The 25,326-nt window shown below is 45.6% G+C and overlaps 1 protein-coding gene across 2 annotated transcripts in view; it reads right to left on the reverse strand.

The window, feature by feature from the left end:
* ABL1 (ABL proto-oncogene 1, non-receptor tyrosine kinase) overlaps positions 1-25,326 on the reverse strand; it is an 82,784-nt gene that overhangs the window by 18,604 nt on the left and 38,854 nt on the right. Inside the window, exons 1-3 of one of the 2 annotated variants that reach the window (XM_063353055.1) lie at positions 15,341-15,826; positions 5,871-6,044; positions 4,832-5,127 (exon numbers count right to left, since the gene is read on the reverse strand). In XM_063353055.1, coding sequence (XP_063209125.1) covers positions 4,832-5,127; positions 5,871-6,044; positions 15,341-15,425 — 555 coding nt within the window. In that variant the 5' untranslated portion in view covers positions 15,426-15,826. Of the gene's footprint in view, positions 1-4,831; positions 5,128-5,870; positions 6,045-15,340; positions 15,827-25,326 lie in introns of those variants that run through there. The other variant, XM_063353053.1, reaches the window with a different exon arrangement.

A 25,326-nucleotide genomic window follows, 5' to 3' on the forward strand; every position in this document is an offset into this window, starting at 1 on the left:
AGACGTGAACAACCCCACAGAGCAGTCACAGGCAGGTTAGACTACTGCAAGGTACAGGGTGGCTGTTGGCTTTCAAGCTGCGGCCTTTGTAACAGAATGATCCCCCCTGTAAGGTTTCTGGGAAGTGAATGCATTCGGCATCCCAAAGAGGCAGCTACGCTGTAGAAACCCACCTTTCCAGTGCTGGGAAAAGCCCTGGTTAAAATGGCATTTCCTCTGGTGGTAATAGCACCTGGGCTTGGGGGAGTGGGGGAAGATGCACAGTGGCCAACCTGTCTGTAAGCCACTTGAGCTAGAATCATGCCATTAACTACTCTGGTGACAACACATACACCTTTGGATGCTCAAGGGCATTCAGAAGGGAGGGGTTTACACGCTGGGCTGGAGAAGTCTACTTTCTCCTCACTCCTGTTTCTCTTTTGAGGGTGGCAGAGCACTGGCACAGGCTGCCCAGAGAGATGGTGGAGTCTTCAGCTCTGGAGACATTCAAAACCCGCCTGGACGTGTTCCTGTGCCACCTGCTCTGGGTGACCCTGCTCTGGCAGGGGGGTTGGACTAGATGGTCTCCAGAAGTCCCTTCCAACCCTATGATTCTATGATTTTGCTACAGTTGTTGATAAAAAAACTCCTATGGAAACTTTATCTCCAGAAAATGAAGGCATCCTTCTGGGGAGCATGTTCTCAACCCTCTACCAAAATGAGTCCAATATTCTTTTGATAAAGTAACTGGTCCAAATCTCATTTCAACACTATAATTAAAAAAACAAACAAACAAACAAAATAAATCTCAAAAAACACACCTTTCATGGTCAAAGAGGTGAAATCACCTTAAAAACAGACATTCTGAGAACAGAAAAGTGACAACATAAGAGAGGCTTTTGCAGCTGCATGGCTTGGACCACCAAGCATTAGCCAGCACAACCACAATTTAAAACAAGCGATACCTGTTTGGGAACAACTGGTAGTACTAGCAGTGGTACGAGCAGTTCCCATGTTACACTGAGGACTAAAATAGAAAAGTATGGATGCAGAAAGCTATGCTGAAGTCCAGGATCACTTGGAAGCATTAGAGAAGTATGGAGAAGGAAGCCGCCCGTGCTTTTATGATGGCTTATATCTCATAGTCTCAAATCTCATGGAAATGAGAGATATCTGTATTTTGTGTGACAGATTATATGATCTTGTTACAGATGGAGGAAGAAGTTCAATAAATGGCCAAAGGTTTCAGAGCAAACCTGTGGCAGGATGGGGAACAGACTCAAGATAACCCCGTCCAGGCCACAGGACAACACTCTGTACCTTAACACACATGAAGTTTGTCATTTACACGGAAAAAAAAAAGCCAACACCTCCACCCACTAAACGTGCTCGTTCTGTAGGCAGAGTTTTTCTAACCTCTCAGTGATTACATCTCAACACTGACTTCTGAAGGCCTTGCTTCCCATCAGCCCTACTGGAAATCAGAGTTATGCTGTGTTTAAATCTTCATCTGGAATGTGAAGCATGTATCCCAAGAAGATGAAGCAAGGAGCAGCTATGCACGGCATGCTGCCGACGCAGCCCAGCCAGTCACATACACGCTCTGACTATTCACAGCAGCCTGCCGTCTCCACTGACCCTGACTACCAAGCCTTAACTCAAGCTGCTTGCCGCATAATTTCCCCCAGGAAAACCGCCTGGTGCTGCTAACTGTGCTCATACAGAGGTAACGGACAGTGTTCTGCACGTGAGGCTGCAGAGGGACTCGGAGAGTTTGCTTCCCAGCTACATTGTTGACAGATTATTTGGGCAATTTTTGTATATTGTCAGTCAAACTGGAACGCTGGACCTGTTCCAAGGGGCTCTGCTTGTACAAGTTAGCCACACATCTGCAGCTTGTGTGGCCAAGAGACCACATGTCTTTTTCCTGGCTAGTATGTTTTATAAGGGTGGTTAAACTGGCCCACGCTAACCTCCAGCAGATCCTTACCCTGATGAGATTCCCCACTCAGCAGACAAAACTGAACATCCACACAAAAAAATCCATAAGGATCCATGATAAAGGAGCAAGTCTGCATCCAGTTCAGCCACTGGAGGCTCCAAGAGACTCAAGCAGGACATGTGTCCTGTGTCCTTAATGCTGAGGACAGCAGGATTTGAAGAACTGGCTGGACAGCACTGTCTGTTCAGTTGGGTTACTCAATAGGAGGCTTTGCCTCAAGTACTATCAAGTCAGGAAAACCTCTGGACCACGGAAGCGGTTTACTAGATGAGTAGCTGCATTGCGCCAGCCAAATCAAGAAAGGTCACTTTTAATGCCTTCCTTAAAAACAAAAAAAAAAAAAAAAAAACCAAACAAAAAACCCAAACAACAAAACGTTAAAAGGTGGTCCAGAAGAATATGACTTATTAAACTCAGAAATCAAGAAAAAATTCCCTGAGGATTTTTTTTTTTTTTTTTAAAGTTGTTGAACCCCAAAGCATTCCGTATGAATGGTGCAAAAATTAAGACATGCACAGCACCAATCTCTTTCTAGTCCTTTTCAATTCTTCCCCTGGGAAAGAGCCTGGGTAAGGCTGTGCGATGCACGGCACACCTCCACACCGAGCAGTGGTTCTTCCACACGGTTCTCCAATACCTCTTTCTCCCGATAGCGTGTTCTTTCAGTCACAGGATATGATGCCACCAAAGCCAATCATCCTTACTACGGCACTTGCAGATATTAAACTCCCTGGACAGGCTGGCTAACGATACAGCAGGCTGGGAAGGCCCCAGGTGCTATGGGAGTTGAAGGCAAGAGCTTTCCTTCGCTCTGCTGCAAAACAGGTAATAGAGTGCGACACGAGTGGCTCAGAGCAGGGGACCTGCTCCCGCCGTCTCCATTTCGCAGAGAAAAGCGGGGATATTAGCTGTTTTTCCTTGGAGCTCCTCGGCTTTGACAGGTGGGGACAGGGTGCTGAAGAGCACAGCATCCCCCAGCCCAGCAGCAGAAGCAGCAGAGCAGCACGTCTGCCGCTAAACTGTCGCAATTCACTGCCCGGCTCATTAACACAAATCAAAACCAATGGGGTTTAACACGCCAGGCTGCAAACTGCCGCACCTGATGCATGGACATGGCAAACAGCTCCTTGCGCTGGGATGCTGGCCCTCGGCGCGGCAATGGGGAAGACTGTGGCTACCTCTTGGCTCACCCCTTCCTAAAGGGCCGAAGCCCAGGAGCCACAGCTCTCAGTCACTGCTGCTTCTCGATTCTGTATTTCCAACCCCCATCAGCCACAGATCTGCTTCAGTGAATTCTGCTGACCTGCACCTTTTCTCAAAGACATTGATGCAAGCAACTTTGTGGAAAATGAATAGTTAACCTGGCTAATACAGACCTGAACGCGTTACTGTAGCTCTGCAGAACTGTTTTTGGGATAAAACCAGCTCTGCTGGGATGAAAGCCTCCATATGCCAAACCCTTTTACAGCTAAAATGGAGAACATGTGCTAGCACATCATGGACACATGCTTATTTACACTCACTGAAGGAGGCCTGGGTTCAAAATGTTCACATGTGAACACTGCTCATCTGCCAGCATCAATGTGAATTGAAGGAATATCAACTACAGAGACAGGAGGAGGAATAATATTCCAGATTGCCATGGAGTCCTCCAAGTATGCTGCACGTCAGCATTTCCCAGTGCCGATTTTGACCACCGAGTGTGTCTACACAGGAGGAAAAAGGAATCAAAATACTGTAACTTGGAAATACATTGCCTTAAATAACAAGGCCAGAACTGTCTCAATTACAACGTCCTTCTTAAAGCAGACAAAAAGCATTTCACCATTGAGTAAAACCTGTTTATCTTATTAAAGGTTTTAGAGTGATGAGTCTGATAAACAGGAAACACTATAAACTGGTTCCCTGTGTTTTCTTACTGGAGATTTTGCTGTCAACATTGCTGTAAGAAGAATAAAGCTCTCACAGGACAAAAGAAAACCGGCTATGGTGGGCCACTACTACACTTGGGGTTTTTTATTTTTTCTTTTGAAGTATTTTAATGGCACAGAATCTGCCATCTACTAGATGCTGGCAAGAAGAGCCTCAGCAGCCATGCTCCAGACTCACACTTCAACTTCTGCACAGGATCTAAAGAGACACCACTTAAAATAGAACCCTTAAAAACAAGATTTTCCAAAAACCAATGCCAGTAGAAATGTTTCCATGAAATTCAAAGAAAAATCTGTGGAAAACTACACTTTTATGCTAACATCTCTCTGCAGCATCCACAAAGCACGGCATTGCAACACTGCTACAGCACATAACGATCTAGGGAAAAAAAATAACGAAGGAACTAGAGACTGGGCCCATATAAAAGTGAAAGCCTACCCGTCTCCAATGATCACGCTGAAATACTGTAGAGAAATCAAAAGAGTAGTTAAAAATACTGCAGAATAGCTCAAAAGGCATTTCTGTCCCTAATATTTACAGGATTATTAGCAACCGGCACTGAGTTTTCTGATTTGGCAGTCGAAGAGATTAGCTTTTGGACATAGGGGACAAGAATTCATCCTCAGAATGTCTTATTAATGGTATCTATTACATTCAGCTCTGACATAACTCTACTACCTCCTACCTTTAAGTCTTTCACAACTGAGCTGTATTACACTTCACCAGAAGTTTGCTAAAGGAGTAAAGCTGTTTTGTCAGAGCTGTGACAGTCACAGTTTATTGTTACTACAGGTGATGAACGTTGTGATCAGGGTTCAGAACTGCTCCATTCAATTGCTACTACTTGACCTTGTACAGCCAGTGGACAAAGTACACCGGTAAGGTTTTCTCTCATGGTTTGGAGAGCCTGCAGCCTACCTTTCCATCGGATGCAGTGTTTATTCTGTAGTGGTACACCCTTCCTTCGTATCGCAGTGAAATAGATCGCTGTCCTGGGCTGCTCTCACTCTCGCGCACAAGAAAGCTGCCGTTGATGCCGCTGCTCAGAAGGTACTCAGCAGCGTTACGTGACACTGGTCCGTGATACCAGGAATGCTTCTCCAAACTGTTCACTGGGGTGATGTAGTTACTGGGTACCCAGCCTTGTCCATTCTTCGTCTGGGCTTCACACCATTCCCCATTATGATTGTAGCCCAGGACCCGGAGCTTTTCACCTTAGCACAAGAAGAAATGTATTTAGACACAGCAAACACAGGAGCTGAGGGTAAAGATAGGTTCTTTCTGGCTAACAGACCATTAAATTATCTCCTATAGGAATAGGTATCTGACTGAGCAGGGAGCATGTGCGTTTCTTTAAGCTTGAGTAGACCCCTCGAAGACAAATAAAGACACATGCACGCTTCAGGAGTTTCTAAGGCTCCCGTGCAGTTCTGCACCAGCTCTGATTCAGCTTGAGCTTACAAAATGAATCCAACAAATTTTATTTGAACTGAGTTAGCTCAGTGGGGCTGGGAGAGAATAGGAGTGGATAAACAACAGAAAAAAATTCAATTAGCACGGTAAGATGTGGCTTGGAGTGCACAAAGAACACAAGGACTGAGTAATAAAACAGTATAACTGTACAGTCATTTTTCATACAGGGACTGTGTTTTGGAGAATTATGAAAATTATAGAGGCCAGCCTCTAAAATCAGTTTAGTTTAATTTCTCAGTTCAAATTCTTGCTTCTAATGGAGACCTTAGTTTTGGCAAACAGTTTCTTGCCCAATGCAAAAACTTCAGACAGTTTTAAGCTCTTAAAAGGTTATGACTTTGTGAAATATTTGTATTTGTTTAAGAAGTATTCCCACAGTAAAAAAAATTCCATAGGGTTTAGTGTATAACTCAGTTATTCCACAGTGACTTTTCTTTCTAAGCCTTCTCACACACTCCCATGCTGCTCTGCCCAGCTGCCTTACCTTTAGTTATGCTGAGAGTGTTGTCACCGCTCGCCACGAAATCATACAGTGCAACAAAGAGATGGGGGTCATTTTCACTAGGACACGACAGGAGGTTTTCCTTGGAGTTCCAGCGAGCTGCTTCACTCAGACCCTGGGGCTCAAAGTCCGACACTACCGGCCGCTGAAGGGCTTCTGGAGGAGGACAAGAGAGAGAGAGGAAAAAATCAGGTTCATTTTTGCTGATAAAAGCCATCTAGTTAACCCACGCACTCTGATTTTCTAATTTGCATTGTTTCTTGACATGTGCGCTCCTCATGCGCCAGAGGACAGATACGGACAGCTCTTCGATGCAGATCTCCTGCCACATAGGCAGGACACCCTAGTCCCAGAGCTGTCCCCCAGCTCCTGCCTCCCATGGCACGCAGTCCCCTCTCCCTCCCTCCAGCCAATGCTGCTCACGTAGGCTGTTTGCGGCTGGTAGATCCTTTGGCTCATGTCTAACTGCTGGAATGGTTAGATTTGAAAACAAACCCAAGACTTTTAAAAAGTAAATCCCTTAATTATCCTATAAATGAAATCACCAGAATGGGCAGCAGAGAGAGCCAGGCAGGGCGAGATCTATAAGACATGGTATTTAAGAATGAGATATGTACTTCCGTTATTTGCAGTATTTTTAATCATTTCTCTTCTTACTTGAGCAGAAGGCTGTACCTTTTTTGTTACCCTCTCTCCTGCCTGTCACTCTTGAAACCAGAGCACAGCAGAGAGCGTACTTGGCACAATGAGCTTTCTACATTTTTAGCAGCCTCGAGACACCTCCAGAAAAAGAAATTCCTAAAAACTGAGTTTCACGGGTGAGTAAAAACCAACTGCCAAAGTCCTCCGTACACTGCAGCATGTTAGGTGTGCAATATTCAGTCAGCATCAGGCAAGCCCAAGTACATCAGGGAATTTTATTGCAGTCGCTCCTGCAAACCCTCCCCTCTGGATGATGATTCGAGAGTTTGGGAGAGCGATGCTCTGGGTACCTGCGTCCCCTCCCTCCAACGTGCCACCCCCGGCTGCGCCAGCAGCCCCGCGAGTGACTGTGCTGGCACAAACCCAGGACAATAAGTTGTGAAAATCTTGGTTTTTGAAGGGTTGTTTTCCATCTGGATGAGTTTGTTGAGCGAGGTCACGGCACTGCACAAAACCATCACGTCAGCGATGGTATGAGGACAGGAAATGGCGTTATCGCACCCTTGCACCACGGAACTGCTCTTCGTTACTCAGCATCAGCTCCCGCCTGCTGCCCCCCCTCGCTGCTGAATCCCTCTCCTGCACAGGCGAACGCAGCAGGGCTTTGGAGGGAGAAATCCCAGGCCAAGTGTTTTGTACATTATCATGTCAGCTGGGAGCGCGGTTCTCTCTCTACACAATACTCACTAGCAAGGGGCTGCCATGCAGATGCAATCACACCAAAATACGCTTTTAACCCTATTGCTTGTTTGGTCTGGAAATCCAGCATAAGCTGCACCAGTAAACCGGTGAAGAACTGACATGATTGACACCAAAAAATGTATAGAAGTCAAGCGTGGACTGGGACAGGTCCAAAATACATTTCCCAATGGGGAAATGCTTAAAAAAAAACCCAAAAGCCCATCCCTGCAAACAGTAACAAATCCTATTATTTTCTGAGCTTTGGTGGTGAATGTGGCACTATTCACCCACAGACTATCTGGCGTCCTCGATATGTTGGTCAGATCACCACTGGTAAAGGCTCTCTGGGCACTTATTTATGAATACCACTACTACTGTATTCTTTGGAAAAGGCAAGATCGTCTATGCGGGCAAAGAGCAAAAGAGCAAACATACACACTGCTGGGCCTGTTTTCCTAGCCAAACCGTATCTGCAGGGAGATATATTTTTATAGTGAATCAGAGAAGTCAAATAGTTCTGCTTTCAAAATGATTCCACTAGACATACCACAGTCAGAAAAGGTGGTGGGGTGTTGGGTGGTTTTTAAGCATGTGGCCATCCTTGCTTCCCCCTCCTGTTTCCTGCAGAGAATACATTTTAATAGCCTGGGTTTGCTTCAAGAGGGACAATGAGAAAATAAACAGAAAATCCACTTTCAGAAAATTAAGCTATAATCATTTTACCATGAAAACGCTTTGATCCTGTCAAGCCCATTAAGCTCCCTTATCAAACACAGGGCGCTGCAGTGACTGGAGATACTCCAAGGAGTTACACCATCAGTAAACACCTGGAACAGACAGACAGACAGCAGAGAGCTGCAAGTAGCAGATACACAACCTCGGCGAGGAGCGACGCCGGGATGCTCTCCCGCAAAGATGGTACAAACCAGTACATGCTGCACGGGGGACGGACCATAACCAACCTCCATTAGGAAGGAAAATGCCTCCCCCACAGGGGACTGATTCAACAGGAAGGCAGGAAATCCAAGGCAGGCTCCCCTCCAACTCCTGCGCAGCCCAGCGAAGGGACGGCTCATGCACGGCCACGGATGGGGAGGCGGGAGGAAAGCCAAGCACTCCGCAAGAATCCCTCCCTCGTGCCCGGGCTGTGGCAATGCTGGGACTGACTCATTGCGCACGGATGCCAAGGTATGCGCTTCGATTCAGACCATGAGACAACTCTGTGTCAATCACCAAAAACACCCACAAGCTGCGGTGTGAAAGTCAAGGAAGGCTGGTTGTGCTTGATTACATTCCTGCGAACACCGACTCAGTGATAACTGACTGCAAACCCAAGGACCGGCAAGAGCAAGGGCTGATAAGTAAATGTATGAGAATTTGCTAAGCTGGAAAACTACACAAGTTCCCCAGTGAATACACAGGATGCTACGCACAGATGGGCTCGTATCCTCTGTATCCCCCAAGACGACTCTCCCCTGCTCAGCCCTGGCACCCCGATGGAGCTGCACGCTGCGCGTGAAAGCTGCCGAGCAGGAGAGCATGACGGGGAGATGTACGACCCAACTTTGGGTTGGCGTTTCCAGAAGGTAGGAACCCCACGTTAAGAACTGGGGTGGTGAAAGGCAGTGACCAAATGAAGCTTGAAGGGCAGCGAGAAAGGGAGGATGGGGCCCTGAGTCAACACAGGGAAGAGCGTAAAGGAAAGAGCAGAGTTGTGGTGACCCGAGTGTAGCAGAAGCTTGATAGACCATGACAAAACACACTTTTAAAGGTCTGGGCCCCAAGAGGAGGCTGTCAGCAGACTCAGGACACAAAACACTGAAGCGAGAGAAGCAGACAGGACATGTCCATCTGGGAGCCATGTACAGCCGGCTGTCAGCAGCATTTATCCCTCCAAGGTACTCTCTAGTAAATTTGCCCAGACATTACAGTCCTTCAGAGCAGGAGTTAGACATTGCTGTTCATATGTGTAGAAGGTCTTTTTCAACACACTACAGCTTCTTCACCTCCTACTGCTGGTTTTAACGACAATTTTACAGCACTGCTGAGCTCTTCAGATTCCTCCTAATAAATCAGCCTGGCTGCTGTACCTACAGGAGGGTACCCTGGCACGGCGATGGGGCAGGAAGCGAGCGTAATTCAATCTGTTATCTCTGTGCTGCGATTCCTTCCACGCATCCACTTTGTCTTCTGCTGCGTCCTAGCAAGACTGTAATTTATTACTTTGATCACAGCATGCTCCAGATGACACCTGGATTCCTGGGAGGAGTCCCAAGGCAATGCTGTAATTCAGTTCTCCACTAACACCAACTAAATGACGACTCTCAGAGCAGCCTTCAAAATAAGACAACAGTAGCTTTTATTTTGAGGCATTAGCCATAAGAACATCTTCACTTCCCCCTTAAATTAAGTTTTTACCAGGAGATATTTATATTCGTACACCAAAGCATAACTATCTCCTGCTAATTACCATTTATACGAAGTCATGAATCATTGTTAGGGCCTGTGTAAGAAGTTCTCAGATAGGAACAACTGGTGTAGACCAACGCAAGCAAATTTCCTTAGTAATTTAAGGGAAGGTTTGGAAAACAGGCAGAAGCACAGAATTACACTCGGCTCCTCCACAGCTGACTGCGGGGCAGTCCCGAGGGAAGGAAGAGACCTCCTGTCTCCCTACAAAACAAACATCCTGTGGTATTACAAATTGTGCTGGCATTTTTTTCCACGAGGTTTCTAGAGCAAGGGAGTGCAGAACACATCTAGTAATCTCTTTGGAGGTACAGCATATGCTACCGGAATCATCTTCTTTCCCTACATTCCCTCTACTCTCCTTTTCCCCTGGAAGAAATTATGATAAATGGCAGAATAGCTATGCAAGTTTAATATATCCAAATGTTCCCGACACTGAGCACATAGGATGCAGCAGCTGCCTCTCTGTCCCAGTATTTCCTTAGTGGCCCTCACGGATTCCCTATGCCTGACGGAATACAGATTTTAAAAAAAATAATAAATAAAAAAATCTCTAAAACATATCTTTCCAAAAAGAAGGAAGGTTTCATGTTTTATTTCAGACTCATCCCGTTAGTGAGATCACGCTCAGCCTCTCCTGTCACCCACTCCACAGCACAGGCCATACAACCTTCTGCAGCAAAGGCTATCGCTGTTGCTTGTGCTCTTGGCTGATATTTGCGAAGTCCACGTTCTTACAGCCGTCTTGAGGACAAACGATCACTTTTTAAATATTGTGTATTTCGATACAGAGATAAAGAATTGCAAAAATAGATCCAGCCTCTCTCAAACGGAGCTCCTCCCCCTGTGCTGGGGCAGTCTCCCCAGCTGTGCTACCCAATTTCCACCCCCAGCAAGGCAGGCTGCACCCTCGTCGCATGGCCACCAGGAACCTCTGGCACTCTAAATACGGAAAACCAAGTCTGCTGAGCGCAAATGAGAGAACAAGGCCACCCACGGCTCCTGCTGCATTGCCCACGCACAAACTGCAGTGTTTTATCTTGTCTAACACTAAGCACCCCTGACGACGTGGCTTCTCCCACTCCTCCAAGAGATGATTCTGTCATCCTGGGGCTTTCATTATTGGTTTTTGGTTGGTTGGTTTTTGGATTATTTTGGGGTTTTTTTTTAAAGTTCACTCTTACATTAGTCTGCAGGTTCCACTCGAGTTCATTCACTGAGTTTATTCCATTTATAAACCCTTAGTGACATGGCAAATATCTTTCTCCAGCCAGCTAATCACAGTTGTAGATGTAGTGGATGTGTGGATGTTGATGGAGTGGAATAGTGGGTATGGCAGAAATTTGGATTTTATTCCTAAATCTGCTACTAAACTGCTGCCTGACCTTAGCTCATAACCTCTGGGAGAGGAAGGGGAAAGAGTAACTAGATACAAATGAGCGTCAATGACACTTGTGTATTTCTGAGAACTTTACCCTTACCGTTTTTGTTTTGGTTTCCTTACTAAGGGAGCAGAAGTAGTGAAGTTTGCCCATTTCTGAGCCCTGGGAAAGGAAAGCATCAAGCAAGAATCGTCAATATTTACTGTTATATTTCCCTGTTTTATTGAGCAGCCCCAGACTGCTCAGGGAAGGACTAACCCTTGTGTGGATGATCAGTGGGAGGTCTGAAGACAGTTCCAGCTTTTCCTATGAAATGATAATCCTTTCCTCACCACAACCCATGGGAAATGGTAGCAAGCACCATCAGCCAGATTTCTTAATAAGGACGGGACAGGCGAGAACCACTGGAACAAGCACATAACTAGCAAGCCATCACAAATATTTAAAAGCAAGAACTCTACTGAGTGATGGTAGATGAGAGGCCAAGAGGTGAGGAGCAGAAAATAGCCAAGGAAGAGAGGAAACAAACAGAAGACTCTTCCCCGGCAGGCAGCAATGACGTCTTGATGCACTCGCTCTTCCTAACGGATTGACCCAAGACCTGCCAGCTGATCCCAGTGACACCGGGGCAGGATGAGTTGCTGGCACTGCACATTTGGGTCTGGCTCAATACGTGCCCAAACGTGTAAGAAGAAACTCCCCAGGAGTGGGGCAATGGCTACGGGTTGCTGCTCCTCCCCAGGCTCCTCTAACTGTAACAAGACACGCTTAAACACAAAAAAAAAAAGATAGAGACAATCCGACAGCTGGCAGGACAGGAATCACTCCAGTTGGAAAACAAAGGACTTCACTAGCGTCCCCAAAACAGTTTTTATACTTCACAGAAACAGTTTTCAAGCTTTACAGAGAACATTGACAGGTTTTAAACAAGGCTTCTGCCTTTCAGTGGCACAGCAAGCCCAAAAAGGCAGCAAGACTATTTTAGCCCCTATTTGGGACATGGACACGTTCTGTTTTCCAGATCAGATTGGCAGCAGTACGTGCTGTGCCTCTTCCCTTCTACTCTTTACCCTTTCTTGGTGTGAAGTGGGTGAGGAATTATTCAGTTTGGCACAGGCAGAAAGAAGAAAGCAGATGACAGAAACTCAGATCTCCCACATTTTAAAATAATATTTACTAGTGGGAATAGAAACAAGGGCAAAAAACGGCCAGCTCAAACACCAATATGAAAGCTCAGTAATCATTAGAACCAGTTTAAACTTAGTTTTGATCAAGTTAAGAAAAGGTCTCAGCTCCTCCAGCGAGCAGACAAGCACGCCTGCACACAGCTATGGGATGCAGCACCTGCCACCCCCCACACCACCAAAGAGGACTCCACAAACAATCCTCGTTCTTGCAAATTAACAGAGCATAAAAGTCCTTGGAAGAAGACCACCATGGGAAAAAAAAACATTTCTTATTACTTGGTCAAAAGACACGTACACCTACATGAGTGCCTGACTCTAAATCAGCCTTATATCAAACCCAACCTCAATGTAGTATTTTCAATAAGTGTGTTTAAACACACAACAGATTTGATTTTTTCACAGCCCCATGCTATTCATCAACCAAACACTGTCGCGTTAACACATGAAAACCAAAAGAAGAAACTGAATTAGGTAAAATTGAATCTATCCTCCTGGCAACTGGTTTTCCATGCAACTAATGGACCTCTCATCCTCTAAGCAGTTTTGTTTAAGGTTTCATAGTCTACTATATAACAAAGAGACTTACAGCTTCCCCCCCATGTCCGCAATAGCTTCCCATAGAACTAAGATAACAAGAGCAGAGTTAAATCCTCCAATGGTATCACCATCGTCTCCTTAATCTTTTCAGAAGGTTCAGTGAGGCTGTGGGACGCGCATGGGAATGGACTGGCTGTCACATGCTGTTCCCAGGGATCCAGGAGCATCCGTCCCTAGTTTGTGGCCCTTGACACAAGCCTGTCCCCTTCTCACGATCCGTCAGTCTGGCCTTCATAGGACAACACGTTGAAATACTTGCTATCAAAATTAACAAATCCATATGAAAAAAACTGTTATCTTCTCCAGGGTAATAATGCAAGCATATTTTCACTTGTGCCCTTGGAGTAGAGGGGTTTGGGGTAAACAACCACTGCTCTTCTTGAAGAGTCCTCAACAGGGCTTTCAACATCACAGTAATTTTAATAAGAAAGCTGCCTAGGGATACCACGTGGGGACCTTCAGCTTTAGAAAAGAATAACACACAAGCTTATGTTCCCCCCCTCCATCTCCTCCCCTCCAGATGAGCAGACATCTCACTTCTCACCCTGTTTTACAGGCCTACAGTCGATTACGGTGGGTCCTGGGCTGCCTATGTCTAACCGACTGTCACAGCATTAAGGTTGCAGTTGCCATATCTGTCACCTCTAAGATGCCACTTGGATGCTGGCTTCGGATTTGTCCCATGCTGAGCTGAGAAACGAGACAGAGCTACTTTGATAGAAGATGGTTTAAAAGTTGTTTCAATGCCCATTTCCCATACCATCATAAAAAATAAATATGCAACCACAGTCTCAGGGAAGCTGAAGGTGGAAATACTACAATATTTATTGTGTCAACGATCATGTTCTTAACTCAATCCTGCCAATATGGCGCAAGTCGAACTGTGCTCTAATCCTATTTTGCAACTGCATTGCAAATTGGGGAGGGGGGAAGTGGTTGGAACACACACACAAAAGAGAAAACTTGCAAAAACAGTCAGGGTAACACCCTGGTAACATCATCCTTCAGCATTCACTCCTGCAGGGAAGAGAGGCCCCAGACGCCGGGGCTGCGTTGAAGCTCCAGCGGCAGACGCGGAGAGGCCCCAGGGCTCGGGGCTGCTCCTCCCCAAGCAGCCCAGCCCCTGGCAGGGGACACACAGAGAGGTTTTCTAGACCTAAAAGATTACCAAAGAACTCAGTCGCATAGGAAAGATCAAAACTACTCGTACTCATCTGCCCACCATTAAGTTTCTGAAACTTTAAATAAATTTAAAAAGTCCTCTGGAAACTGCTCTTTGATTTTAGACAACAGAAAATCCTTCTGAGACACTAAATGCATCTGATGAGTACAGACTCTTGATCCGAAATTTCTTCAAATGGGTTTGCCATGAGAAGCCATTTGTAGATTTTGAGATTCCTAACCTCTGAATTCCCGAGGACCATTTCTCCACTGAATATTCGAGAGTTGAGCAACAGCGACTTTCGATAGGCCCCGGGAAATCAGCTGCTGCCTTTCCTGCCTCTGATTTGACGAGTTAGCACAGTCCTCCTGGCATGCGGATTATTTTTACTGAAGCAACATCCAGCAACACAAAAGAAGTTGGAGAAGCCTGGACCGCCCTGGTGGGATGGACACAGCCCCGCTAGTGCAGGGACGGGGCTGCTTGGGGGGACCCCTAATGCTGTTCCACAGACGGGGTACGAAGCCACACTGGGGTGAAGAACTTGCTCGAGGTCACACCAAGCAAAACCTCAGCCCAAAGTCCCCCCACCCGGCAGGGTGCCTCTGTTGCCAGGGCTCTCAATCTGAACTAGTCTGGTCCATATGTTTAACATCTCAGTGCCTACAAACAACCACAGCTGTGACTCAAAAATCACCTTTTAAAAGCAATCACACAAGAAAATTCAGTTAAATGAGTGCCTGTGGAAAGCAAACGTACAAGGGGATAACCAAAATGAACTAAGAGATTATGTATTAACGCATGCTGAAAATATTTTACTGATGGACTCATCTACATTTTCTTCCCGAGGCTGAACTTGGATTTACTTTCCTCCTCTCACATCCAAAATAAGGGAGATCCTTCTCTGGGCAAAAAAATAAATAAAATAATAAAGCCGAGGCCTGAAGGTACGGCTTTGTTTATGGGCTCGGCAATAAGATCACTTGACATTTTACAACCATAAATGGTAGAGCCGCGCTCCCTTTGTATACGGCAGTTAATGAAAGTCACCTGGGGTCTGGATGTACACCACTCAGTTCCCTCACCCCCCCGGCACGCGAAAGCCTAGCCTTAAGCTGGTCAGGACCAAATATCTCCCCAAACCTGGCCAAAACTTGCAAAGAACGGATAAAACTCATGTCTGGGATGGCGGAGGGGTCAGACCGTGCCCCCCGGGAGTGCAGCAGCTCCCGGGGGAGCACGGTCTGACCCCATCCCCTTTGGGTTACTCACCTTCCAGGTAGCAGCTGGAGGAGGAGGAAAGCCCTTTCTTCGATTTGCAACCCACCAATTTCAAGCAAATCTCCAACATTTTCATTTGTTAGAGTTTGGCTTCGGCTGTCTGGTTTCCCTTCTCCCCTCCCACCCCCTCTTTTCAGCTTCTTCTCGCACTGTCGAATTATCCAGCAAAAAGGCTAAAAAAAAAAGATAGAAGTCTTTAAAAAAATCCGGTAAGAGTCTAAAAGTAAATATCCAGGGAAAAGTCTAAAACAAAATATCCAGGGAAAGTCTAAAATAAAATATCCAGGAAAAGTCTAAGACAAAATATCCAGGTAGAAGTTTAAAACAAAACATCCAGGAAAAGTCTAAGAAATCCAGTGCTCTGAAAACCATTACAAGGGTGAGCCCGAGAGGTGGAAAACCCTGGGGCCCCGCATCTCCTCTCCCGGGGACTTAACTCCAGCCATCTTTCCCTCCTTCCCAACTCTTTTGGCGGGAGAGAGGAGGAGGGGGGGGGGGAGGGGGAGAAAAAGAAGAAGAAGAAAGCAAAGCCAAGCAAGTTGGGGTGCCGGTGCTGCCCGCCGTCAGCGGCAGCTGCCCGCCCGCGGCCGGGCGCTGGGTGCAGGCAGGGCTGCTGGGGCTCCGCTGCCAACAAAGGGCCCCCTTCAGCCGCTGCCGTCCTCCATGACATCAGGCAGGGCGAGCAACGCCCTCGCTCCTTAACCCTCCTCCTGCCTGCAAGCCTGCCTCGCCTCCTTCTCCCGACACCACGCTGAAAAAGCGACAAGTTTGGTTTTATTATGTTGTGAGAGCCCTCCTGGGTATGGGGAGGGGGGAAAGGCAGGATTGAGGAGTCACGCTGTTGCTCTGGTGCTCTCTGCACGACTGCTGGACCCAGGGAGTCGCAGGCGATAGTCAAAATCTTAAAAGCCTGTCGTTTCACAGCATATTAAGGGAACTCCCATATTAAGGGAGAAGCAAACACAGAGCTATACCCGTCCGTAAACCAGCGCAAAACCTGCAGGGGAGCTGAAGGTCCTTCCCAGGAGATGCAGCCGTAGCACCCCTGTGATAATTGCAGGCAAAGGGATTCAAATCTCAGCGGGTGCAGCTACACTCGCAGGGCACCACTCCTCTTGCACAAGGGGCCAAAAGTCTTCCCTTCGCACTACCTACTGTTCTTTTCCCCTACAAAGTGTGCATTTCCCTTGCAGGTTTCTCAAGGCTACTTGTTAATTACTGCTCTCCAGTTTTGATACTTTACTTTTGAACATTATTGTGTGTTTCCTTTCTAAAACAATCATCACTTGTGTTACAAGTTACATTGTAACTTGTGTTACTTATATTCTATATTTATATACATTCTCTCTCTCTGTCTTTATAAAGGAGATAGAAAATCAGGCGTGTGTGTACAGCTGCCTTTTTTTTCCCCAATCTCAGGGTGCTTTTGCTGCTCGGAGCACAAAGTGCTCAAGGGTGCGGAGTTCACCAGGGGTGCAAATTAAAGAGGCTGGGGAAAACGGCCTGGGAAGCCGACCCCACAAACTCCGCTGCACCGTGCGGAGCACTTGGTGTGTCCCACACAGGATCAACATAGGAGCAAATCTTCATTTTTGTCCCTGAAAACTTCCCTCCAGATCTGACAGTTTATTTTGGCACGGTTACTGACTAGCTAGCACTCTTTTGCCCTCCAACGTTTTCAAACATTTAATACTTTAGGGGAAACTCTGCATGCTTCCAGCATCTGAGGACCGTGCCTGCGAAACAGCAAACATTGCTCAGACTCTTTAAACAGTATTTTACAGCATAATACTTTGCCTCAGACTTCTGATCCGTGGGGGGCACGCCTGAAAGACAGCTTGGAAAAAAATCCTTGGTCTCTCAACCCGTACTGAATTGCAATAATTGCGTTTGCATTTTTTTTAACTACCACAAGCCACATCATTTCTAGCAGAGACATAATCATGATGTTCAAAGTGGTTTCACGCTTTTTCCCAGCGCGGAGGAACATGGATATCCCCATTTAATAAAGTAGGAAACAGCAAGAGAACTTAAACATTTCATCAACTTAGTCCAGAGAGGAGCTGAGGCTACAGACCCGATCCCCCACCTCTGGCAGCTTGCACATGCATTGGAAAGAAAGTGATGTGGTTCTCCCTGTGCTCTCCCTTCCTCCCTCCACTTCTGGAGGAGGATTTCTATTTTATGGAAGCACAAGAGTTTCAAGAGAAACCAGCACCCACTTACTTGTCCCCTGCCCTGCCCACCTAACTTTAGATGAGGCTGCAACAGAGAACTTGTGCAGAACTGCACTGGATTGGGGGGGGGGGGGGCGGGGAAGAAGGAAAAAAGAGGGGGGGGGAAAGAGGAGTTAAAAGCAGATTTGGAGGAGAAAGGTTACATAAATCACAGGAGGAGCTCCGTCATCACGTGTTTAGGCCCAGTGTCATGTTCAGGGAACTGGGATGAAGCAACATTGCAAGAGCAGACCAGGCATCTTGCACGCAACTTCTTTTCCATGTGAGGAGCATCCCTATCCCCCTTCTCCAGCTGCAGCTGTAGGAATGCAGAATCCCCATGGCATTTTCCCGTCAGTACAAAGACTGCCCCCCATGAACACCACCCAGCCATTACAATTAAGGTTAATACAATGAGCGCCGGCAGAATTAATGCGGATTACATTCCTGATGAACTCCTGGGGTTCTTATTCCAGAAGAAGAATGCCTCATCTCAAATTAAATTAACCCGCTTGCCAGAAGAACCTCACTGTAGGAGAAAGGCATCCACTTGGGGAGTCAAGCACAAAGAGCTATCCTGGGATAACTTCCTCTGTAGATAAACAAATTATTCCCTTTATGTTTCCACACAGACAAGCTCCTGTGGTCCCTCTGCTACAAACTTCATCCTTCACCATTTCCTCTTTTGTGTCATGGCAAACTAGGCTGTAAATACTTCGGAGCAAATACCCTCTGCCTTTCCTGCATGCCATGATATTAACTGGTGATAGAGAAATAAAAGCATATTGGTAGCATCACACAAACCCTGCTACTCTTACGGCTGACATCCATTAATCCCTTCCATGTTTGTTTGTCATACACGCATCTTTGAATAAAGTCAGTCATGAAAAGTGTGCAGACTTTTGGTCTACAGAGTGACTGATGCAACCTTCAACTCAGGCTCTCCGGTGCAGAACGGCAAAGCAGTTTGGGTTGGGAGCAGACTCGGAAGTCTCCAGTTCAACCCCCTGCTCAGATGGCGGCTATCTTCTACATCAGGTTGTTCCAGGCTTTTTGCAGCTAAACTTTAACCGAATCTGCTGGGCAGAATGAAACATTTTTTTGTCCTCTTATACCTATCCAGAGTTGCCTTGCTGCAAATTGTAAGTGTTGCTTCTCCTTTTGCTGTGCAACTCTGAGAAGCATCTCTCTGGTCACCAGGTGGGTGGTTCTGAGCGTGCTGGGACCCCTCCAGCCCCCTCACCCTGCCTGGGCCAAGGCAGCTCCCTCAGCCCAGGGGGCACCGCCTGCTCCAGCCCCCCACCAGTCTCCCTCTGGTGTCTGCTCCAGGGCAAGGAGGGAGCTGGGCGCCCTACTCCAGATGTGGCTTCACAAGCGCCAAAAAGAGGGAAATAATCACTTCCTTCGACCTGCTGGCTCTGCTCTGCCTCATGCAATCCAGTATCCATTAGCCTTTATTGTTCTTGCTCGTACAACAGCGTAAACCTATTTAGCCAACTGCCTTCACGTTTGAGCTTCTTCTAGCAGACAGCTCTTTAGTCTTCACTTTCTTAAAGCTACCCCAAATTTGAGGGCAGGTTTTTTTCCAAAAGAGAACGATCACACACACGCACGCAGTGACAGTGAAAGGACTGGACTCCATGAGCAGAAAGTGAGTTTTGGCATGATCCCACAATGTCAGCAGCTGGAGTGAATTTTGTTGCGATACCATTAAAAACAGCTTGAGTGGTCGTCACCCACCTAAAAGCAGAGCTAAATTCTATTTTAAAATCCTCTTCTGAAACATGGAAAGGTAACAGGGGTTGAAGCCCCAAACACTGGACATTTTTTGATAGGCATGTTCAGACTAATCCAATGCAGGTAGTGAAGCACTTCGCTCTCTCTGGATGTATGGACCAATGATAGGTAGAACCACATCAATTGTAAGATGCATTTTTCTTAGTAAGCGATAAGGTTATACGTTATTTTGGGCATTCACAGGTTACTGTCATTACGCTTAAAAAATAGGTCCATGCCACAGAGGATTGCAACACTACACAGCTCTCTTCCGATGACATCTTTCACATAGTGAAGTAACACATTCTAACACCATTACCTGATTAAAAATATATGTGTATATGAAAGTGATCAAAGAAGCCTATGTTGAAATCCATGAATGCCCACAGCATGTGCTATAGACACAGCTGTAACAAAGCTGGGCTTTGATCCGACAGCAAATGCAGTATTGCCTGTTTTCCTGGGGGCTGGTCCAGCTTTGTCTGACAGATTCCAGTTTTCCTTTGGGTTTTCATATCCTCCACCATTAAATGCCTCCATCCATTCTTAGATACAGTGTGCCAAGCTTTTTGGAAAATAGTAGCGTGTATTAGACCGAGAGGACTAGCAGCTTTAAAATCCTGGCTACTAAATTCTACCTTCTTGGCATATGCAGCACAAAACACTGTCAGGTGGAGTCTACAAAACTGTCTGCAATGAATGCAACTTCAGTGGGTCAAGCATGAGAGCTTTTCTATGGCATTCCAAAGAAAGCACGGCAGAAGGTGAGCCCAAGATTGGCAGGGTTAGAGCTCGGCACACATCCCACACCCAGCCCTTCAAAAGCCACCTCAGAGTTAACTCTCTCTTGAGTCAATCACCTCTTAGTCTCAATAATTGTCCACTGACACCTCCTAACTAGTCCAAACAACACGGGAAAACAAGTCTTCCACGATATGATGACTGTTCTCCTCTTACCTGGCAATGAGAGCACCACACAAGAAGGCGATTACGTTTGTGATTTATTACTAATACCTGCCAGGTAACAGGTAGAGGGTGAGAAAAGTCCTTGTTGGTGTTCGCCCATAGAATGATCGTGTCAACCCAGCAAAACTTTCCAAGTTTGTTCACGCACCTAAGGAGAAAGCCCAAGATAGCAAAGGATCTCTGACCACCACTTATTTGGTGATCATAGGGAGCAGTAACACCACTGGCATCAGTAACGTCTACCCAGACAAACAGGGCTCAAGTGGTTTTACTGCTCTGTCCTGATTCCTGGCTCAGATGAACCTTTGTGCCTTCAGGCATCTGTGTCAGGCCACCCCAAGTTTCTCCAGCACTGCCCTACCTCAGAGACACTCCACCGGCGCTGCCATCGTCTGTTTTCTTCCACCTTTTTATGTAGGTATCTCGCCCTTTCCTTTTCTAGTTCATGTATAAAGCATTTTTATAGAAACCAGTATTCTACCTTTACATTGAAGTTTTTCTCAAAATTCATCTGACAGGTTTACAATTGCTAACTAAAATAGCATGTTAAAAACAAAAGCCTCTTGCTACTATCTGACCACTCTACAATAGGCACTATTGTAAATAAAAGAAAGCCCACCCGTGAATTTGAACAAAGGCTAGTTAACACCTGAGGGCAAAGAGTGTTTTCCTTCCTTCAGGAACCATCTAGCACAGCCTGAACGGCCCTGCAGGAGCACCCATAGATACCTGCACATACAATGAAATATTAACACTTCTGGCACTTGGACTTAGCAAGTCCCACTCTCACAGGAAGAAACTTCAAGAAAAAAAAAATAAAAAATCCAGGTTACAAAAAGTCCACGGTACACACCAACAGAAAAACAAAGGATTTTGCAATACAGCATGTGCATTTGTTGTTTTTTCTCCATGATTTAACAGATGTTTGTTATTTGCAATTTTCATGAGTGAAGGAAGCGGCTGAGAAGTGGTGGGATTTCAGAGAGGGGATGTTCAGCTATTTGAAATTCCTTTCAAGCAACAGGGCAGAATCCTTCTTTTTAAGGTAGTAACAAGGCAGAGGGTACTACTCCACAGGGAATCGCCTGGGGTATTAGCGTTTGAAGCCTGCAAGGTTAAATCCAAGTGCAAAGGGGCTCTTCACAAATCATTGAAAAAGTTTTGGGCGTCTTCCGTTAAAGGCTTTTTTAAACATTTACAGGGAAAGAAAAAGAAAGGGCGTCTTGCACTTTACAGATCTGAAAAAAATAGCAGTTTACCTTAAAGACACAAAAATCATACAAACTCCTACTTACTGTAATTACTTAACTTCCATTGTCTGGGCAGTTTATTAAGGTTGCGAAAGAGGGAGTGGGGACTGATGTGTGTAGAGTCACATCAGTTTAGGGATCCTACTGAAGTTCAGTATTTCCTGCCAGCCCAGAGCAGAGAGGGCTTACAGACAACCAGGACACAAATCAGAAACGATACATGCTTGGAAAATATCAGAAAAGAAATTTTAGAGAAGTTTCTTTGCCAAATACTGACTCAGATCTTGAGTGTGAGCATTTCCGTATTTCTTTTAAATGAAAAGGCAAGGAAATGCAGATGAAAAAGTAAAGTTAAAACAAGAGGTTAAAAGGGGGAGCTCAAAGCTGATGACTTCATGGGCTATCTTGTGTAATTCTGAGCACGTCTGCAGGAAGAGACAGGAGGACCAGTCAAACGTGTTTCAGTCCCGACAGTAACTAAGTGGTTAATTCTTTCCATTCAAGAGCTGAAAAATCTGCCAAAGCAGAAGACCAGGCCTAAGAGATCAAATTACACATGAGGAGGGGGTGGAAGGGGAGAAGAAGAAAAGAAAACAAGCATTACTGAACCACTGCTGCATTAGACCCAGCAGGGATTAGGAGGACGAGGGAGGAGGAGAGGTTTCTCCAGCCCCATCCCACCCCAGCTGAAGCGCCTGGAGACACACACTTGGTCCTTACCCACGTCTCGTCCTTGTCATTCTCATTTCGGGAACATCCACCTCTACTGAGCACCTTCGCTCTGGCCAATACGTCAAACCTTTTGTGCATCAGCTATTGAATTAATATTATTGGAACAGTCAAAACGTCTGTCTTCCACTCACTCTCTGCACCCAGCCGATGCAGTTGGGCTGCTCTTCCTCTCCCAGGCGGAGAGTTTAACTGGGGGCACAGCTCTACAAATGTGTCCAGCACACTTGGCGCTGCCACAGGTATAGGAATCACCAAAGTAATTGAAAAGCAACAGAAAAAAAAATTTCACGCCTAGCGGACACAAATAATAATCCACTGATAAACAAATAATCCATCAAACCTAGTAGCAAGTCAACCCTTTTGCCTTGAAGTAGATCACCAGAGGAGGTCTCACAGCTGTATTAACATTTTCACAGCTATTTTGGGGCAAGCGAGGTCTCCCTACCCAGCCGTACACCGCTCCTCCAGTCCCCACTCACCTGAACTGTTTCAGCACTGAATTCAGCAAAAATTAATATCATTTTCTGAAATGTAGAAAAATTCAGGTAACACACGCAGCAACAGGAGATTAGGATAAATTCAACTGCAAAGACAATTTTTCTCTAGGGATCTAATCCTAAACAGAGTTATGCTTTTGAACAGCATCAATATCGATGGACAGAAACCCTTACAGGATCACAGCATACACATTTCCTGACACTAATGAGCATACTTTTTTTTTCTTTTTTAATTAAAACAAACAAAAATACTAAGAAAAGCCAAAAACCAGTGCCTTCCAATCAGGAATTCAAGACTTCACTAATTCATCCACAGGGAAGTACATATTATTTTGCGAAAGTAGAAGCCCTTTGTAACTATATAAATAAAAAAGCATCCATATAAGTGTAGAAGATGCTACATAAAAACATCTACAATTGCTTGATTTGAATTACAGTATTTATCCACCCTCAGCACCTATACTCAGCCTCCCTCAGATAAGCAGGTGAAGTGCCTGGTGCTCTGTAGCACTAATTGCTTATTATTCCCAGTATAAGAAACTAAATATATGCTCCCAGAAAGGAAAAGCTTCCAGTTAATTAGAACTGCCTGCAGCAATGGTTCCCTCCAAACAATTCAGCATTTTATTTTGTTGTCAGGACACAATATAAGAAGTTTTAAGAGTCCTGCTGGGACTATGACATAAAGGCAGGACCAGTATTTTCTCTTGTGAAGAATGGGGCCAACCGGCAGAAACTTCAGGCAGAAATAAGCTATTCCACTGTGAATCACGGCAAATGTAAAGATGCATATATACACCTCCGTCCTGCTCCAACGGGAGCGAGGATGCGGGAGGAGGTATCCATTTTACTCATGCACTGCTGGGTGTAGATGGGCGCAGTTCAGGTGCCAGACCTAGTACTAAACTTTCACAAGGGTTTAAAACACTGCTTTTCAATTACCAAACATAAAAACACATCGAAAGAAGCATTTTAATTTTTATTATTTTTTTTTAAAGTAGGTAACATTCCCTGTAGGTTGCATCAGTAAGTCAAAGCAAAAGCCTGATTCCAAATTCATCAGGGCAAAGTTTCTTAAATTAAATCCTTTCGGGATGAGTTTCCTTGGTATGCATAGAGTCTAATGCTTGTCAGATTTGCATTTAGATTTAGAAAATGGCATGAGACTGTGGAATACCTCTGTGTTTTCTGCCTTTCCAGGCAAAAGAGGCAACATAAAGGAAGGTGTAAAAAAGAAATCAATGCTACTGATCTCCAGTAACCCTGAAGTCTGCCCCTCTGTGTATTTTGAGAAATGCAAAATTCCTTTCTATTCACTCCCTCTCTACCCTACCTGCCCGTCATTAATCGGAGCCATTCACACAGCAGATATATTACATGTGGTCTGAGGTTTACAGCTGTTGGCGTGAATAAAGATTGTAGATTCTGTCTGCCTGCATACCAGACAGAAAATAAAGAAAAGTGCGGAACTATAAATGAATAGCAACAGTCGGCACCCTATAAGCTATCCGACCCTGCTCCACGCTGGCCCTGGAGCTGCCACATCTTTCGTTTCAGGCGCAGCTGAGTCACTTCACTCTTCACAGGGAGAGAAGTAGATTTTGAAGACTCGCATAAATGATTAAACAAAGAAATAAAAAGTCAAATATCTGCCACTGCTCTGAAAATTTGCACAATGGAGCACAAGGGCAGGAAGCGGAAAAGTGGTCCAGGCAAACATGGAGACTAGTTGGTGACATGGAGCGAGGGTCCTCAGACAGTTAATGCCTTCAAAATCCCGAATGCCTCCATCCCACCTTTCCCATCTTCTGCCTTTTGTTGGCACTGGTGCTCACACAACCATGTGGTGACCCAGTTCAAGAATGTGAAGACTCTCCTTGCTGTGTGTTCATACAAATAACAGTGTTGGCATGACAAAGGGGCCAGGAGAGCTGCTTCTTAACTCAAAATATGGAGAAAATCATCTGTACTGGCAAGTAGCAAATTGTATGGACGGCTTAACCTTGACAACCTTTCCTACTGAAAGATCTACAAACAAATCCAAAAGAAATAAATGTGAACGTAGGAGTGGACCAGATATAGATGCATTTCATTAATCATTCAGAGACCATCAAATAGACCACAGAGTCATTCAGTGCTGGGAGACCTGCTTCCACCTGAAATGGAAGTACCTCAGCCAGCCTCGAGTAACTGGCCACGCTCCAGCCTGGGTGTAGGGATGGCAATGCCTCAAATTCCTAGAGAGCTGACGGATACCCAGATATGCACTGGTGCTGCAATAGAGACAACACGCTCTGAAAATACAGCTTTGTGAGAAACTCTTTCTGGAGTAAGTTCCTGTGTAGCTCCTCTGTAAGCCTCTCCTGATTCTGGGGAAGTTCCAGGCAGAAGATACCACCACTCTGTAATTAAATTCCCAGCTTTTCCTACTTCTCATCGAGCTCCAGTCCGTATTGAGGTCTCATGTCAGTGATATGTAAATCAGGTACACTCCATGTTATTTCTGCAGATCGCAAGCCTCTAATACAAGCTCTTATTGT

Source organism: Chroicocephalus ridibundus, chromosome 15 (genome assembly GCF_963924245.1).
Source record: "Chroicocephalus ridibundus chromosome 15, bChrRid1.1, whole genome shotgun sequence".
NCBI lineage: Eukaryota > Metazoa > Chordata > Aves > Charadriiformes > Laridae > Chroicocephalus > Chroicocephalus ridibundus.